Source organism: Gallus gallus, chromosome 14 (genome assembly GCF_016699485.2).
Source record: "Gallus gallus isolate bGalGal1 chromosome 14, bGalGal1.mat.broiler.GRCg7b, whole genome shotgun sequence".
Taxonomy (NCBI): Eukaryota; Metazoa; Chordata; class Aves; order Galliformes; family Phasianidae; genus Gallus; species Gallus gallus.
In genome coordinates, this window is record NC_052545.1 from 3,335,405 (window position 1) to 3,352,147 (window position 16,743).

The 16,743-nt window shown below is 41.7% G+C and overlaps 2 protein-coding genes across 7 annotated transcripts in view; one reads left to right on the forward strand and one right to left on the reverse strand.

The window, feature by feature from the left end:
• IQCE (IQ motif containing E) overlaps nucleotides 1–8,050 on the reverse strand; it is a 39,922-nt gene extending 31,872 nt beyond the window's left edge. For 3 of the 4 annotated variants that reach the window (XM_025155199.3, XM_025155198.3, XM_414778.8), the window contains exons 1-11: nucleotides 7,930–8,050; nucleotides 6,628–6,675; nucleotides 5,946–5,988; nucleotides 5,418–5,558; nucleotides 4,984–5,115; nucleotides 3,945–4,015; nucleotides 3,031–3,144; nucleotides 2,561–2,611; nucleotides 1,906–1,976; nucleotides 1,607–1,679; nucleotides 1,141–1,190 (exon numbers count right to left, since the gene is read on the reverse strand). In XM_025155199.3, coding sequence (XP_025010967.2) covers nucleotides 1,141–1,190; nucleotides 1,607–1,679; nucleotides 1,906–1,976; nucleotides 2,561–2,611; nucleotides 3,031–3,144; nucleotides 3,945–4,015; nucleotides 4,984–5,115; nucleotides 5,418–5,558; nucleotides 5,946–5,988; nucleotides 6,628–6,675; nucleotides 7,930–7,971 — 836 coding nt within the window. In that variant the 5' untranslated portion in view covers nucleotides 7,972–8,050. The remainder of the gene's footprint in view (nucleotides 1–1,140; nucleotides 1,191–1,606; nucleotides 1,680–1,905; nucleotides 1,977–2,560; nucleotides 2,612–3,030; nucleotides 3,145–3,944; nucleotides 4,016–4,983; nucleotides 5,116–5,417; nucleotides 5,559–5,945; nucleotides 5,989–6,627; nucleotides 6,676–7,929) is intronic. The other variant, XM_046901001.1, reaches the window with a different exon arrangement.
• Nucleotides 8,051–8,390: 340 nt separating this feature from the next.
• On the forward strand, nucleotides 8,391–16,415 carry BRAT1 (BRCA1 associated ATM activator 1). 3 transcript variants are annotated; one of them, XM_025155196.3, is made up of 13 exons: nucleotides 8,391–8,649; nucleotides 8,768–8,922; nucleotides 9,640–9,787; nucleotides 10,401–10,773; nucleotides 10,850–10,969; nucleotides 12,133–12,224; nucleotides 12,486–12,604; nucleotides 12,986–13,172; nucleotides 13,370–13,443; nucleotides 14,019–14,118; nucleotides 14,398–14,496; nucleotides 15,121–15,302; nucleotides 15,422–16,415. In XM_025155196.3, exons 2-13 carry the CDS (start codon nucleotides 8,911–8,913, stop codon nucleotides 16,148–16,150), a joined length of 2,235 nt encoding a protein of 744 aa, XP_025010964.2. In that variant the 5' UTR covers nucleotides 8,391–8,649; nucleotides 8,768–8,910; the 3' UTR covers nucleotides 16,151–16,415. The 3 variants fall into 3 exon arrangements, with proteins under 3 accessions (XP_025010964.2, XP_001233206.4, XP_004945200.2); XM_001233205.7 differs by having other exon boundaries at nucleotides 8,391–8,556; XM_004945143.5 differs by having other exon boundaries at nucleotides 8,391–8,556; nucleotides 9,643–9,787.
• The last annotated feature ends 328 nt before the right edge of the window (nucleotides 16,416–16,743 follow it).

Consider the following 16,743-nt stretch of genomic DNA (forward strand, 5'->3'; position numbering starts at 1 on the left):
CAGCCAGAAATAATGTAGGCAAGCCTCATGAAAGAAACACTCCTTTATGCCAGAGTCTTGACCTTCAACTTCACCTATTACTTCAGAGCTCGGCCTCTCAAGTAGAGACTGACAGTCAAATAATCAAGAGAGACGGCCCTGAGCACTGCTTTTCAAATACATAAATAAACGAGGACAAGGAAGAGCCCTGATGACTCATTTTCACCTGTGACCAAATTAAGTGTGATGGTTACAGCCTTGAGAAGCTAGTCACTGTGCATTTGAGCCAAGAGGTGAACACTTTTTAAAAGCAGTGACAAATCAAATTCCAGTTTTCAACCCACAGGAGTCAATAGGGATTAGGGAAACACAACTACTGCACGTAACGACCCATAAAGAGCTCTCACGTTTCCATCAGTTCAAAGGCTGATGACACCCCAAAATTAAGATTGCTGCCTGAGCTTAAAACAATGCTAGTGGGGCAAGAAAGTTTTGATGTGGTGTACTAGCATGTTTTCCTATCCCATGAGACTATTACCCTCTTCACAGCTTGACCAACACTTGCTTGCACACATGCTCTTACTTTGGTCTTTTGGCTTTGTGCTTTGACTTTTATTTCCTCTAGAGATTGTTTCTCATAGCACATTTCCCTTTATTACCGTCTATATACCTCTGTGCACTAGTGACAAGCATCAGTACAAGCTTTTTTAACAGTATCTTACTAGTGCCACTCATGGATATCTCTCAAAAGCAACCCTGAGCTTTGGATCTGTATCTCTGTGCCATGGGAAAAATCAAGTTTACTCCAAAACAACTTCTTTGCACCACACTCCCTAAAGCAAGGTGCAGAACTGACTCAACTGTAAAACACTAAGCATCTTTTGAGTTTGTTTCAACTGTCACTAGCAAAAGAACAAATGTGATCATGAAGGAAGATGGATTTTATTTAACTTAGCTAAACTTTCAGAGTCCTCAGAGCTTTTATGGGCTTTTAAAATATCTCTAGCATTTTTTTTTTCACATCCACTAAATCATCTATCTACAAGAAAGAAAAAGAGTGACTAAAGAAAAACGACAAATTTAGTTGTTTTCCATCAGAAGTATACAAGTGATATACCAGATACATATACACAAATATTTGCCTCAAAAGAGTTAACATACTTTTTCTTCATAGTCTCAGATTTTGCCAGGAGGATTTGGAGACGATGAACCTGAAAGTGTGAAATATAGATTCTATTAACAAGCTAGCTGAGATAAGCTGACATAGTTAATACAACACATTTGTTCATTACAAGAAAATCAGAGGAAGACCCTCTGGGTAGTCATAAATTCCATGATGCCACCACTGAAAAATCAGGCTATCATTATGTTGGTTTTCACGTGTACAGTACACTTCTGGATGTCTTTAGTTTCATTATTCCCCATTCTTGGCTAACACACTCAACTTACTGAAGAAAAGTTTTTTTGGTACGTATAGTTGGAGCTATAAGAATATAAATGAAAATGCTACTCTAATTACACACGTACCTACGCTGTAGGAAATCTAAAATCTTTGATTAATATTTCAGCTCAACAACTGAACAAACTTCCTTTCCAGCATGCATACTGAGAGCCTTGTCAGATGTACCTCCTCACAGTAGGTCTCCATAGCTATCCTCATTTCTTCCAAATCAGTGGTCTTCATGTCTGACTGGAATTTGCTGAAAACAGAAAAAACACAGAAATTAATCCAGCAATACTGGCAAAGACACTGCAATGCTTGTTGATTTACAGTTTCTGGGTGGGTGGTATATAATTTCTAAGACATTCTCATAGTTTATTAATCTATGTTAAAAAAAAGAGGAATATGGGTGAAAAAATAACATGGATTTCCAATTCCATTTATTGTCTTATCCAACACAAGTCCCTACCCCTCCAAAGTCATACTTGATAGTGTTGTCTTTCTCCTTGCACTGTTGCTCTAGCTTGAAAATCTTCTGTTTTAATCCACTAACCACCTACAGAAAGAACAGAGAGCTAGAATATTCCATATCTTCACATAAGTTCAATTTCTCCATAATCTTGCCCTCTCTGTAAATTGTACTTAATCAGACATACATACTCCTACATACATTTATGGTTTACTAAAGTATTTGACATCCTATGACCCTAACTTATATCTATGGTAACATAATCAGCTTAATAATTTTCACACACATTCTTTAAAAACAAAACAAAACAAAAACAAACAAAAAAACAACTGCACCCATTACCGTGTTAAAATAAAAGCAGGAAGTAAAAGGGAAAACACTGATGCAAACAGATTCAAGGAAGAGACAAAGAAAGCTATCTGCAATATGGTTAATTCCAGATCCTTGCCAGTTACCTACCTGACTATAAAAATAATTGTTACATGATTCCCTAAATGTTTATTTTATATATATATTTTTTATTTTATATATATATATATATTTTTTATTTTATATATATATATTGTATGTATATATATATATATATATATAGTTTTTAAATCAGTAGAGGTTCAACTCGGCAAGAGGAAGAAAGGATAAATGAAAGCAAAAGGTAGCAAAGAAACTATTACCCATCCGTTATCAGCCATCTTTGCTGACAAAGATCGTGCCAGCTCAGAGCCCTGCAAGAGAAGACAAACAAAGCAAGTGACAAACTTGGCTACTTCCTCTTCTGTTAGCAATTTCCACAGGACTTTCAAATGTACTAATCTTCACAGTCATTTCACAGTCCAACAGCTTAAATTCTCAAGTCCCTATGCTCACCATTTTGTATTAGCACACCACTACCAAGGTGTAAATGAGCATACATAAAGCAATAGACACAAGGAATTGCGTTTGGTTTATGTGCAAGGGGACTACAGAGGTGAAGAAGTGTCCAGAACACTGTGAAGTTTCTGGGAGCTGCCCAATTATATAAGAGCCAGCTCCAAATGGCTCCAGAAGGGACTCACTGCTAGTCAAAGGGAGATAAGGAAATGAGGGTCACACTGATCAGCACTGTTTTGTCAATTTTTACCCCCTGCCCTAAAGAAATAGTCACCCTGGAAGGATCCAACAGTTGTTCAATCTGTTTATCCTTTCTGTTATTCTCTTCTTCTAGTCGACGGAGCTTAGTTTTCATACGATTTCCTTCATTTTTCTGAGCTTGTATTGTCTAAAAAAGGAGAGAAAAATCCAAAACTCATTTCAGAAACACTGAGCTCTCACACGAATTGTTACTGGCATCAGAACATTTCCAATTATGATGGCCAGGACAAAGCAGACAATAAATAAAAAATAAAAATAAAAATAAATAAAAAACAAAGACCACCACAGTAGACCAGGGCTGACAGGTAAGGGAGATGACAGACAAAGATAAAGTTATTTATGAAGATACATAAAAGTTTTAACAGAAAGGCCAACTTACACAAATGATCTACAACAGCCAAGACTTTTTTTTTTTTTAATACGTATCCCTAGTGTTCGAGTTGTCCTTATATTTCATACACTGCACAAACCTCACCTGACAAACTGTCACAGAATGGTTTGAGTTGGAAGAGACCTTTAAAGACGTTCTAGTCCAACTCCCCTGCAATGAACAGGGACATCTGGTCTCATCACATTGTTAAAACATGACGAGCAACAGCTGAGAATGGAAAATAAAAAAAAAAGAAAAAAAAGAGGTTGGGTTGAAAGGCAAATAAACCAATGCAATGAACCTTTTCTTTGTCCAGCTAGGGACGTGGCTGAGGTTCAGGACTGGATATACTTCAAGGCTTCTACATCCAGTACTCAGAAGTATCTATCACACCATAAGAACAATGAAATTGCCTTAAACAGATAGTTTAGACCTTGCATTACAAATACAAAAATGTTGGGTGGATATCTCAGTTGTACCGCAGAATTCTGTCTGGATGTGTACAGATAGACAGAGACCCTTTGGCTTTTACTGTGTAAGCATCAGAGAGACAGTACCTTTTTCAGTTCTATGATTTCATCATACATATCTTCTTTTTCCTTGTAGTCGGGAGTTCCGGGAATGTAGCCTACAAAAAAAGGTACATAAAATAAGCAGAGCTTGAAAGAAATATTTTTTCCTAAATGAAAACCTTCAAGGGAAAAATTTAGAACATCATCAAATTGGAAACTAGGTCATTAAAAAAAAAAGAAACTAAATCAGCAAAGAAATTAATTTTATAAATGGAATTGAGGTGTTACCATACGAACCTTCTGCTACAGCTTATGCCAAATTTCTCCTAAATATTTCTTTTCTCTACTGTGCTAAATTAAAACACACATCTGAAGAAAAACACACTTCACAGAAGCCTGAACTCTTTTCCCAACAATTATTTACAAAACACATCTAAAGATGTCCAAAATATGTTTTTTTTTTAATTGATACTTACTGGGTGAAAGTTTATTGCCTTTAAGAGTCACCACAAGCTGTGTGTTAGCAGTAACAGTATAGGTGGCATTTGAAATGGAATTTCATACTGGGATTTTTAACTTCGCAGTTCTCATTTAAGAAAGAGAACAGGACAAAAGTTTCAAATTTTGCTTTTCTTATAACACCCAGTTGATTTTAATATCACAACCACATGACAGAACACTTTCTAGAGGAGAAGTAAAAGGAGTCAATTACACAGAATTTCAGGCAAGCAGATGGTTTCTATCAATGGTTCCTAAACTATGCTTTGCAAAGTCACAATAAATTGTCTACAGCTGGCCCACTGAACCATATTATATTTGCAACGTTTTCAGCTGAAAATGCATGGCAATTTGCAAGAAGTCCTGAAAGCTAATAGTGATTCATTGCTCAAAAAATCTGGGAGCTGCCTCAACCAATTTGTAAATCTTGAAAGTATTCCAATGATCATATTTTGACACGTGTATTGTAACGTACGTTAAATTGAAATGAGTCTTGTTTTAATAAAGCTATGATGTTAAAAAACAATGTATGAGTTTACAGTGCAAGAAAAGCAGACCACTAACTGTTATCTACCATACAGTTTACCATTACTAGAAGAACGGGAATGTTTGGGCTTCTTCATTCCTAGAGCTTCCTTCAAATAATCCGGAGTGCTACTAGAAATGCCAGCTCGCGTATGTCCCATGTCAACATCTGATTTCAGGGAATGGCTCATTCCTGCCAATAAAAATGGAACAAAATGCAGAAATCAGGGATAATTGTGAATTACATTTGTATTTATTCAGAATAAATCCACAAGGCTGAAAGCTCCAGATGCTGCTAATTATTCCTACTATAAATTCCAATGCTCAAGATCAGATGACTCAAACCCAGTTCCAACCACCCAAATAAATACTATGGAAATGACTTCCCATGTACCCTCTAATCAAATACACATTTCCTGTTTAAGAGTTCATATGTTAAGCTGTCCCCAGGAGTGAATTGTAACCACGTTGCAGATAAAACTTCTATACTGATACCTTGTTTCAGTGATCCCAGCCACATTTGCTTTGGGTTTTTCATAGCAGCACTCTCAAAATGCACGTTGCCTGTTCCCTGCAGAGATCTCCAAACTGCAGCTTTCTTAGGATACAGTTGTGTACTAGAGCTGTACGGAGACTCTAAAACAAAAAGAAAATATCTCAGTGTTGCCTTAAAAAGCTGAAGATCACAAAAAATCTGTTTTGTGTTTCTAAGTTCCCAGACACAAAAGAAAGAGGCAGAGTAACATAATGACAGTAATATCACTCAACGTAACCAGAAATACTCACATGCACAGCTTGGATAGTCATCCTTAAGATACTTGTGTATCTATATTCATACATTTGACATACAGTAATGTTGCATGGATAAACCCATAGAAGTCACTCTATAGCTATTAAACCACTGGCAACTTTCTAGCAGTAATCAAAGAACAGAATTGGGTCTGACACAACTGCTGGAGAGCCCCTCCTATCACTACTTCAGGTATTGTAGTTAGAAATTTTTGAAGATTTTTGAGCTCTTACTTGGTGACTTTGGAGGCTTGTGAAAAATTTTCTTCTTTAATTTCTGGAAGAAAAAAGAAAATCGTGTACTTAAAATATCATGCTCTTTGAACACTTCAGCATATAACTGCAAAACTGGCTTCAATCTCCATTTTACGTGAAGAGCACTTGTTCTAATAACTCAAAACCTTTTGTGCATAAAACAAAATCAGAAGCATTAAATACATGCAGATCTGGCCACAGCAACAGTCGCCAAAATTAGGATGGTACCTACTGAAGCTTTGTGTTATAAAGTTGTCTATTTGTGCTCATAATACTAAGAGCTTCCTGGTCTCCGCTACATACAACAGCAAGCCCAAGATGCTCACAGAGCAGAGGCTGTACCAGAGCAGAGTAGGGCCACTTCTCTAGAGGAAAGGCTTGTTCAATTCCATTAAAACACAGTAAAATAACTACTTATGCCCTGATAAAAAGCAAATGAAGCAAATACCATCTACAACTCCCAGAGAATTTAGAAGCCAGAATTACATCTGGAATTAGAAGAGATTTTCATATCAAACTACACTGCAGTAAGATTGTAAGCTCTCCTCTCTGAAGGATGTCTTATCGATCAGGAACCATCACACGGGTGTAGCATGTGCAAGAACATTCTGAGAGGCCTTTTTAAGGCATTTATCTGCAGCATGCCATTAATACAACTCACCATTTCTGCATCTGATTCACAGGTTATCACAGACAAGCTGTCATCTCCCTGGGAAATAAACACAAACTGTGACATTTGCTACTCTCCAAGTAATTGCTTTTAATACATATCTAGAATAATTTGTTACTAACACAACAGAGCTTGAATGCAACAAATTCCAGTGGGAAACAAGTCACCACTTTCGCAAACACAGCATGCTCTGTGTTCTGTGTGCTAACAGTGCAAGTCACTTCAGACAAGAACCACAGAGATTAGGCACTTTGGAGCACACCATCACACAGTGGGGCCTTCAGGTGCCCCATTTCCCAAAATGCAGGCTCTGCATGAGCCTCCCCCCAGTCACACCTGGTCAAGCAGCAACTCATCCTTTTGTCCCCTTCCTCTCTTATTTGTCCCCACCCTTGCTACGCTATGGAAACATTTAATAGACTGAAGAAGCGATGGGGCTGAGAAGAAAGGACAAACTACCAAGTCAAAAAAGCATTTGATTTTTCCTCACACTGAGCTGACAGAACCTTCTGCTTCTCAAACGTGAGCACATCCACAGCAGAAGGAAAATTTCCACTTCCCTTTCAGATTACACAAATGTACGCTGCCCTCACAGAAGAACGTTTTCACTTGCTGCCAACTCCATGGTGCTTCCAGCTGCAGCCCCATTCTTTGGAAAGATGCTGATCTCTCTCACTGTGAAAGGCGAGGAGGGGACGAGGTATTTTTTAGCCTCCCAGCTGACAAAAAGAGATGAGGCTGACAACAACAGCACAGATAAAGCAGCTTTTTGTGCTGGCTGAGAGCAGGCACGCGTGCCTCTCACACAGTATGCCGGTTAGCTTTTAATTTCCTGAGGCAATGTTCCCTGCACCACACCGAGATATTATTTTTGTTATTTTTAAGGCCTTTTTATCACTCCGTGCGATCTCCCCACACAGCTGCGCCTGTTGCATAGGGAATCACAATGAGGAAGGCACTCAGCCCTGGCACAGCGTTCACCCGGGTAGGAAGGTGCCACAAGAAAAGCACTCCAGTCCCTGGAAACATTCACAGTCCCTTTGCTTTTGCAAAACAACGGCGGGCAACATGAGAACACAACTCTCAGCGAAAGGCCTCAAAGTCTCCACCGAACTGCTAGAGGGGACAGAAAGGAGCAATCCATCCCCTATGCCACGGACCGAGGCCTTGCTCCTCCACTAGCAACCGCTACTTCATCGGCCCGACGATTCTGAGGGCTCCGTGCTCTGCCGCGGCCCCACAAGCAGCCCCGTACCCAGGCTGCTCTCCCCCCCCTCGCTGCCCGCTCCTTACCAGCTCCCCCTCCGCGGCCGCCTCGCCGCCCCCGCGGGCCATAGCTGGCGGGCGGCCTCAGGGGGCGGCGGGACCGACCTCAGGCCATGGCGCCCAGCTCGGGGCACTTCCGGGTTGTGGTAGCCATAGCAACGAGACCACGCGACAACGAGGCTCCGGGGCCGAGCGTGCGCCTGCGCAGTAAGCTCTGGGCGTGGGGCAGCGCCCTCACACCCGCCCGGGGCTTGGCGGGGCGGCTGTAGGCCGTGCTGCGGGGCGCGAATGCCACCCAGCGGCCATGAAGGGCAGGAATCGAAGAGGGCCGGGCCCGGCCAGGCCCTACTCAGCCTGAACGGCTTAATTTGCGTTAAAAACCGTTTATCCGACGTTAGCAGCAGGCACGGAGCGTGCCCGGCTTTTGCGACGCTCGCTTTACGGCCGACGGCGGTAACGCAGTCTCCCTTGGTTACGGGGAGCCCAACGCCGGGCCCGCCGCCATGTCACCCCGGGGTCGCCGCGCCATGAGCCGTGCGTGCGCCCGGCTGCTGCCCCGCGTCTGTGCCGCTCTGGCCGACCCGCGGCAGCCCGGCTCCGATGACACCTGCCTGGAGAAAATGCTCGATTGGTTCCGGGAGCTGAGGGAGGCCGGTGAGTGCCCGCCGCGCCGGTGGACGGCCGGGGTCGGTCTGAGCGGGTGAGGGAGAGCTCACCTTGAGGGCTGCGCCGGGGGTTGGGCTTCAGGTAAACCCGAGAATCGCTGATAGCCCGAGTTGGCGGTGTCCCATCGCTCGTTGAGCTGCAGCCGTGCCCTACCCGCAGTGACGGTGTTTTCTGTCCTTGGACAATTCCCGTTCACCAGAGCCCACCGTGAAGCTGCTGCGTGACAACCCCTGTCTGACAGAGTTCTTCACCGCCGTGCTGGCGCTGCCGGAGCCGGAGCCGAACGTCCTCTCCTTCACGCTGCGGTTGGCTGGGATAGTCGCAGCTGTGGAAGACAGCTTCATGCACCTGCAGGTGAGTTACGTACCCACTTCTGCTTTCTCCTGTACTGAGGACTCCTGGAAATGTAGATTCTGCTTGTAAGACTTCTTGCAAGCGTGCAACACGTTAACAAACAATGATATGGCTATGAAAACCTGCAGTCATAATAACCCTTCTCAGTTCTCATGTCAAGCTGCTGTCATCTCATTGCTTGTCTTGCAGTAAGCAGTACTATAAGTGCTCATACGTAATACTTCTCAGTTTCAGTTCAAAACATGACATGGGATAACAGTATGTCTCACCAATAGCTGCAGAATATCATGTATCCCTGGACAGGTCCTTTAGATTTAAACTGCAATTACAGATGTAGTTTTCTGGCCATAGTAGGTTGATTTCCTGCAAAAACAAGGGAACTTCATAAAGTCCGGTTCTATATAACAGACTGCATTTACAGTATAAAACTCTGGTTCGAGAAAGAGATGCGTGTAACGTAAAGCAGCCTAATGGATCTAATATATATGTAACTATTCCTCAGCATCTTAAAAAACAAACAGTAGAACCCTTACATTGCTGAGTCCATAAAAAGGACATATGTTGAGTTTAAGCATGAGAATCTGAAAATTCTCTATTTTAGTGTAAATTCCAGCAACAGAAGGTTTCACTGCAGTATTTATATTGTTGACATGCAGCCTCTCTGCTCATCTGAAGCCCCTCTGCTTGCTGTTTACTCTGTGTGTTCTCTGCCCTCAGCAGCTGGAGCTGTTGGCCAGGCTCTTTGGTGAGGATGGGCCTCTGAACAGCGCAGCTTGGGAAGATGCATCTGTGCGAAGTGGCTGGGTGGAGGGCGTGCACAGCATGGTGCAGCACCAGTCTGCCCTCCACTTCATCTGCAGTGGTGGTAAGTGCTTCCAGGACTGGTAATACCCCAAAGTCCTCCCATCCATTTTGCTATGATTTTAGTGCTGAAAAATTAACCAGGGACTCATCTCGTGTATTTCTTGACACATTTTGCAGTCTCGTTTTTCTTACATGGGTTATTAAGTTCTCCTGCTGTTAACACCAACTTTAGGATTCCCTATATAAACAGGCCAGGAACACTGGATTGGTAGTAGCCTATGCAGCGTGTGATGGAAATGAGTACTGCTGCTGCAATTCCCTTCTTTCCTTACTGGATCTGTCTGCTGATGGTACAGACACCTTCCATAAATATACTCTCAACACTCCTAATATTACTACCATTACAGTGAAGTCATTTTCTGTTCCTGAGTTAATAAAACATGTGAAGATCTGAAAAATTTTACTTTCATCTTTTTGTTTGCTTGTACCTAAGGACTGTCTGACTTGAAGAGGCAACAGAGACTACAAAATAAAATGTTAGAAAACAAACCACATTTAAGCCTCTGTATTGCTTGAATTAGAATCATATACAGCTGGACTGCAGTGAGACTCCACAATAGGAAGACTGTTGGTTTTTTTTTTCCTTCACTGATTTTTGTTTTGTTTTCACACAGGAGGCATAGATGTGATCTTCACTCTGCAAGGGGATCCCAGCCTGTTTGTGGCTTCAGCTGCCTGTCGACTTCTGGTGCACTTGCTCACCCTCTCTGTAGGGTCTGAACTGACTGTACCTCTCAACGCAAAGGACTGCGACTGGCCAGCATGTGCCCACATGATTATAAGGCATATAGAAGAGTCTCTTCAATCCAACTCTGCCTCTCACATCAAGCAGTCATTAAAACTGTTAACTAGTCTGTTTGGCAGTTGTCAAGCTCCTTGGACTAAAGTGCTTTGGTTAGGCATGGCAAAGCAAGTAGAATCCTTCTTGACAGAAGATTCTGTTCAAGCACAGCACATACTGGCGGATCTTCTTCTAAACATGGCAAGGTGAAAGTCTTGGAACAGTGATGAGAAATACCATCTGTGTTAGTAGGACATATGACTTACAGTTCTTTCTTCTCAGGTCTCCTGTGTTTCATGACACTGAAGGCAGTTTTTGGGCATTAGTGACATCTGCTCTGGAACACTTAACCCCAGTACAATCAAGTCCTTTGGCAGTGGGAATTCTGAGACTCCACCGATGGTAGGAGTTGCTGCTATGAAATTTTTTCACTCTGCAAATGCTCCCAACATCTCTGCTGTGTTTCTGAGAGTCGTTTTATTCACCACACTGCATTTTCCACTATATTGCTTAATACAGTTGACTGATTGGCGAGAACCATGCAAATAGCTAACAAACTTCAGGCACTGCTATTAGAATAATTGTTTCAAAGGCTGAAATGAAAAGAGCCAGTGTCATGTTCACACGTATACTTTCGCATTTTACCTACAGACAGCTATCTCAGACAGAAATACAAAGCTCCTTTAACTTTTTATGGCCAAGGCTGATTAAGATGGATATTTTGACTGTCAAATTCAGAAGTATTTGGTTAGTTTTCTCTTTCACATGAACACTGCCAAGTGTAACAACTTTAACTGCTGTCCAACAGAAGGGTGCGTCTTGCATACATCGTGCATCTCTGTCAACCGTAGGAAAACTTAGTTTAGAAGGAAGCAGTATAGGTGATCTAATTTGGCTTCTTACGCATTGCAGGGCTACATTAAGAGATAGATTAGGTTGCTCAGGGCCTTCACCAATCCAGTTTCAAATATCCCAGAGGATGGGGGTTCTACAGCTTCTCTGGGCAACCAGTTCCAGTTCTTTACCAGTCTTACTATGAGAAGTATTTTCCATGCATCCAGTTGGACTCTGCCTTGTTGCAGTTTAAGACGCTGCTTCATCTTGTGCACCTCAGAGAAATCCACTGGCACCTTCTCCCTTTAGATGGTGAAAAAGCATGGAGAAATCATCACATGTTACATGACTATAGCACATACAGATACTTACTTTCAGACTAATTAACACGTCTTACTGGCTTTTTTTGTTGTTTTGGTGGGTTTTTTTTTTTTTTTTTGTTTTGTTTTGTTTTGACAATAAATGCCTATCTAAACTCTCTTCTTACACAAGCTTTTACTCTTCACTGCTGGATGAGGCTGCTTATCAATTCCAGAACCATTTCTCTCTTTCAGTTAGCCAGGGAGAATCAGAAGAACACGTGACTTGTGACAGTAATTTCATTTCTGTCCTGTTGCTGGCTTTTTTACAAGCCTGTGTGAAAATCACTAGTCTGCTCAGCATTTGGGGATAGACGTTTGGGGAAGAGTTGAAGTTTGCTTGTTTTGGTAATTGCTGTTTCTTCCTTGAAGCCCACAAGTTGTGAGGATTAAAGCACTGACTGTTCTCCTACAACCAATGGACTGTATTTTGAGAGCAGCCTTCCAGCCTCTGGAATATGCAGGTACTATTGCAATAGAAAAGTTAGAAGCTAGTCTGTTTGCCAGTGTTGTAAGTGCCTGGTTCAGACAAAGCTGGAGAAGGACAGAAAAAGTCAAGGACAGTAGCAGTGTTTGTGGTGAAGTGCAGCATCCTGCTGACAGTTGTGTTTGAAGGGATCTTCATACTGCATCACCTCAAAATAGTAGCTTAAAAATCAAGTTTGGAGATCGCTGTCCTTTGTAATCACTAACAGCCTGAGCTTCTCCCTTCTTTGATTCCCTAGGTTTGCTGGATGAGTCGGTTAGTGATCCCTCTGCTGTTGAAAGCCTTCTGTCCTCCAAGTCATCTTGTGCTAGTCTTCTGTGTCAGACTCTTGCTCATCTGGAGGAGCTGCTCTCTGTGGTAAGAGCGAGTTCTGTTAGTTAGAAAATCCAGTAGGATGTATTCCCAATAGGTTAACAAAAGAATATTAAGTCTAGTAAAGAGGGACCATACTTAGTTTTACATCCACCTTCACAGGCTTAGTTGCCATACATTATGGCAAGTATTGATGCAGTGAAAAACATGAATTGAGTTTCTTTCCCAAATAGTGAAAAGCATCACCTTCCATTTATGCAATAGTTCATTGGGAGAGAGAAAGATTACTTGTTTGTAGTTAGTAGCATTATGTTACTGTAAGGACAGTAGAAGTTGCAGCTTTTGCTGTGTCTCTACCAGAAACTCTTGCTCAGTTTGTATGCTTGAAACTTCTGATGGAAGTTTGTTGTGTTTTTTTCCCATTAGGTTTTTTTGCCCGTGAATTTACCCTATGCATCTTTGCTACGTTCTGTCGTGACAATATTACAGTTCTGTAATGGCCTCCTGATTCCAGCTTCTCCTCTGGGAAGCAAGATTAGCCAAATCTTGGTAGGTTGCTTCCGAGTGCAGAAGTCAGCTCTTGATGCCCTTGCAGCACTTTCTGACCGGAAATGTGAGTTAAACTTTGCACTTACATTTTAATTTTGGAAATTACTGTTCTGTATTTATATATATAAGGACTGTGCTTGCTTTCTTCTCTAAAACAGTTTTATAATCCTGTTTCATTCCATATTTGAAGAGTTGAATTATTCCCTTTTTCTTAGTATTGGTTCTTGAGTTTTTGTTTTGCTTTGTTTTTCAATGTTTGAGGCTCTGACACAGTTGTGGGAAGTTTATTTGACGTCCTTCTGGCATACCTGGAGAGTCCGAACACTACTCCGACTGTGAGTATAGAACTAAAGAAGGCTCCACATCTATTGGCTTGCCCAGTGGAATATAGTTCTGAGAAACAGTCTGACAACAGTTGTTTCTTAGCACAGTTAGTATTAGAATGTCTGAAAGGCTTGTTCTGAGGGACTTGCAGGAAATAGCTAAGATGCTAATGAGCAAGTAAATCACACCAGTAAATCAGGTATTCTTGAAAATATAGGAGCCACTATGTCTAACAGTAGAACCAATATAATCAACTTGACATTGCTGTTAAGTAATAAAATCTTTGCAGTAACATTTTTGTTTTCTTGCTTTATTTTGTCCAAATGACTCGGGTGACAGCTGCAGATGAAAAGCTGGAGACACTCACAGTGTTTTAAAGTTGAGAACAGGTGCTGTCTATGAGTTTGCTAGAAATGTGACATAAGCACTATTTATTTGTGGCTTATTTTATAGAATGAAAGTGCATGCACTAATTTCTTCTGACAATTTCACTCTAATTTTGAGTCCCCCCCAAAAAATATTATCTAGCATAAAGACCACAATGCCTTCTCCTGCGGTAAAGTACATCTGCTTTATATTTCTTCAGGTTCTGAAAAAATCATTTAAAGCTATGTCCAAGTGGTTGATGAGTTTGCCAGGAATGTCCTTCTTCAAAAATCAGCAACAAACTGAGAAGACTTTGCAAGGTAACAAAGCTATCCAGGTTAGGACAAACAGCAACTAGTGGCACATCTGAAATGTGCTCTCACCTGCTTTTCCCACTTAAAGCACTTAGGATTTGTTTGTTTGCAGTTGTGGTGAATTTAGTTGTATCTGCTCATATAGTGCTTTTAAGAACTGTGAGAGAGGCTCACAGCATCAACAAAAGGGATCGCATCAGATAAATCAGTGCAGAGGTTGTACAGTGGTTTGGTTAGGTTTGTTACCTTTCACGTCGATTCATGCCTCTCGCTTGGCTTTCACAGATGTATTTCTGGTGCTGCAGAAGCGTTTGTGCAGTCCTTGTTGGGAAGTACGAGATTCTTCTCTGGAGTTCCTCACCAACTTGATTAGAAACCTGAGAGGTACGCACAGAGATTTAATGGTTCAGGTTGGAGGACTGTTTCTTGTAATGTTATAACAAGTCAGTCAGGCCTGTGGAGCATCCTCTGACCTGTAAGTGCAGGGAGAAGGAAGGAAGGTAGGGAAAGATAAATTGAGATTTTTACTTTCAGATCACAGTCAAAATCTGTCAAAAAGATTTATAAACTTACACTATATTCTGTTGAATTTGAATTGCTGTGTCCTCCTTAATGATAGCTTTAGCAAATTAAACTATGTCACTTGGCTTGACAGTAGTAAGGGATGACTTTTTTTTTCCTCCCTTAAACAAAAGTTGCTTGATGGGGCTGAAACCACACTCCGATTTAGCTGGAGCAAATTTTTTCTCACCAATAGAAACAGCTGTAGATGCATTTTTCCAAACTCTAATGTCAAACACGGCATGACTGGAAGTCACCAAGCTGCTGCAAAATGGGGAGCCTGACAGAAAGTGTCCGTGCTCCTGTGAGCAGCAGCTCCATTCACTGGCAGCTTCCCTGCAGTCAGCGGGCATCCTCGTATAACACAAACCACTGTTTGCATTGGAAACAAGTTCATGCTCTGAGAGAATAAAGCCTCACTTCTTTGCATCGCTGTCTCACTTACAGACCATGATGAGTTCAGGCAGTCTCTCCTATCTTCAGAGGTGCCAAAGCTTACAGAAAATCTTCTTGAGGATCCAGAGAGCTATGTGCGAGCGAGCGCTGTGACTGCTATGGGACACCTGGCCTTCATTACTTACTTCTTCGTTCCAGAGTCACCCGTTGCAGGGAATCAATATAATAAAGAGGTATGACTTTGTGTAATCCACTGCAGACACAAGCAGAGCTACACGTTATTTTACTGCTTTTTGTTGTGCTTTTTCGTTTGTTTTTAATATTCCTCTTCTCTTTGTCTTTTTACATTTAGAAAACTGTGGCAAAGCTTCAAGAAATCTTGTCCACAGACCCAGAGGGCTTTCCTAGGAGAGCTGTGATGAACGTCTTCACCATGTGGCTGAAAGAGAGCTGCACAGGTCAACTGGAAGAGACAGAGCAGTTTGTCTCTACAGTCGTCCAGACCACAGCGCATGACTTAGACTGGGAAGTTAAACTTGGTTGTTTGGAACTGGTTCAAATTTTCTGTAACCATATGTTTTGCAGATTTGGCCTTCCTGAATGCCCTTATGCTCCTATCTCATCTGCAGTCACTAGTTCCATTTGTCAGAATGAGCCACTGCAGATATTTTGCCGAGCAAACCTGTTCAGCTTCTTGTTTCGGTCTTTGTGTGACTGTGACAAGCCAGTGGGTCAGAAAGCCTGTGATATACTGCTTGCCTTAAAATCTCATTTCTGTCAGAGTAGCACCACAGATTTACAAGGGCCTGGAGACTTATCTGCAGGACATGGCATTCATTGGTTACAAGGGACACTAAGGCAGGGTTCTCTGGTCCAGAACTTCCCCACAGATGATGGTAATGGAGTAGACTTTCAAGATCCAGAGAGCATGATGTTAGCTTTGAGAACAATAGACTTAGTGGAACTACACAACGACCTAAATAAATGTAGTGACTATGTGGAGAAAAGCCCCCAGTCCCTCTTAGAGGACATCCTTGCTACTGTGGGGACTGCAGAGGAGAATGAAGCCGACTGCTACTAAATACATCTTTTGCTTTGCGGGAATGGTACTTACACAGGTTTCTTGTGAAGAGAATTTTTGCTGCCAAAGTCTTTTGTGAGAGGAGATAGTAGGAAGTGTTACTCTGAACAGAAAAAAAAGGAATAGTTTTGTTAGCTGTTAAAGGTATTAGAAAAATCTTTGCTTTAACACTGATGTTTTTTCTTGTTTTTAAGTATATTTCCTGATAAACTGATCTGCCTGTTTTATTTTTTTTAAGTAAATAAAGAAATGCATTTCTTCTGTTTTTAACTTGTAAGTATGTTAAGAAAGCAGCAGAGCCTGCCTGCGTAATGGAACAAAAAAACAATGAAAAATGGTGACTGAAAGCAAGCTATTGCATACTCCTAGAAACAAATTCATTACCTGCAACACACTGGACCGAGCTTTCAGTATGCTTTTGTTACTTAGCACTTTGCATCATGAAAACAGCGGTCCTTCCATAAACTCTACATTGCTGCCATACAAGGACTCGGGGGATGGAAAGAGAGAGGTGGGCTGCGAGGCGGTCGGGATGGGCAGAGGAGAAAGCTGCACACTGCTGTCCTGGGATGAGTTTGTGGGAACTGCAGCTT

Coding starts and splice junctions, on each gene's coding strand:
- BRAT1 (XM_001233205.7), top strand. CDS start 8,406: ATGTCACCCCGGGGTCGCCGCGCCATGAGCCGTGCGTGCGCCCGGCTG. Junction 8,557..8,767: donor CCGGGAGCTGAGGGAGGCCG/GTGAGTGCCCGC, acceptor CCCGTTCACCAG/AGCCCACCGTGAAGCTGCTG. Junction 8,923..9,639: donor ACAGCTTCATGCACCTGCAG/GTGAGTTACGTA, acceptor CTCTGCCCTCAG/CAGCTGGAGCTGTTGGCCAG.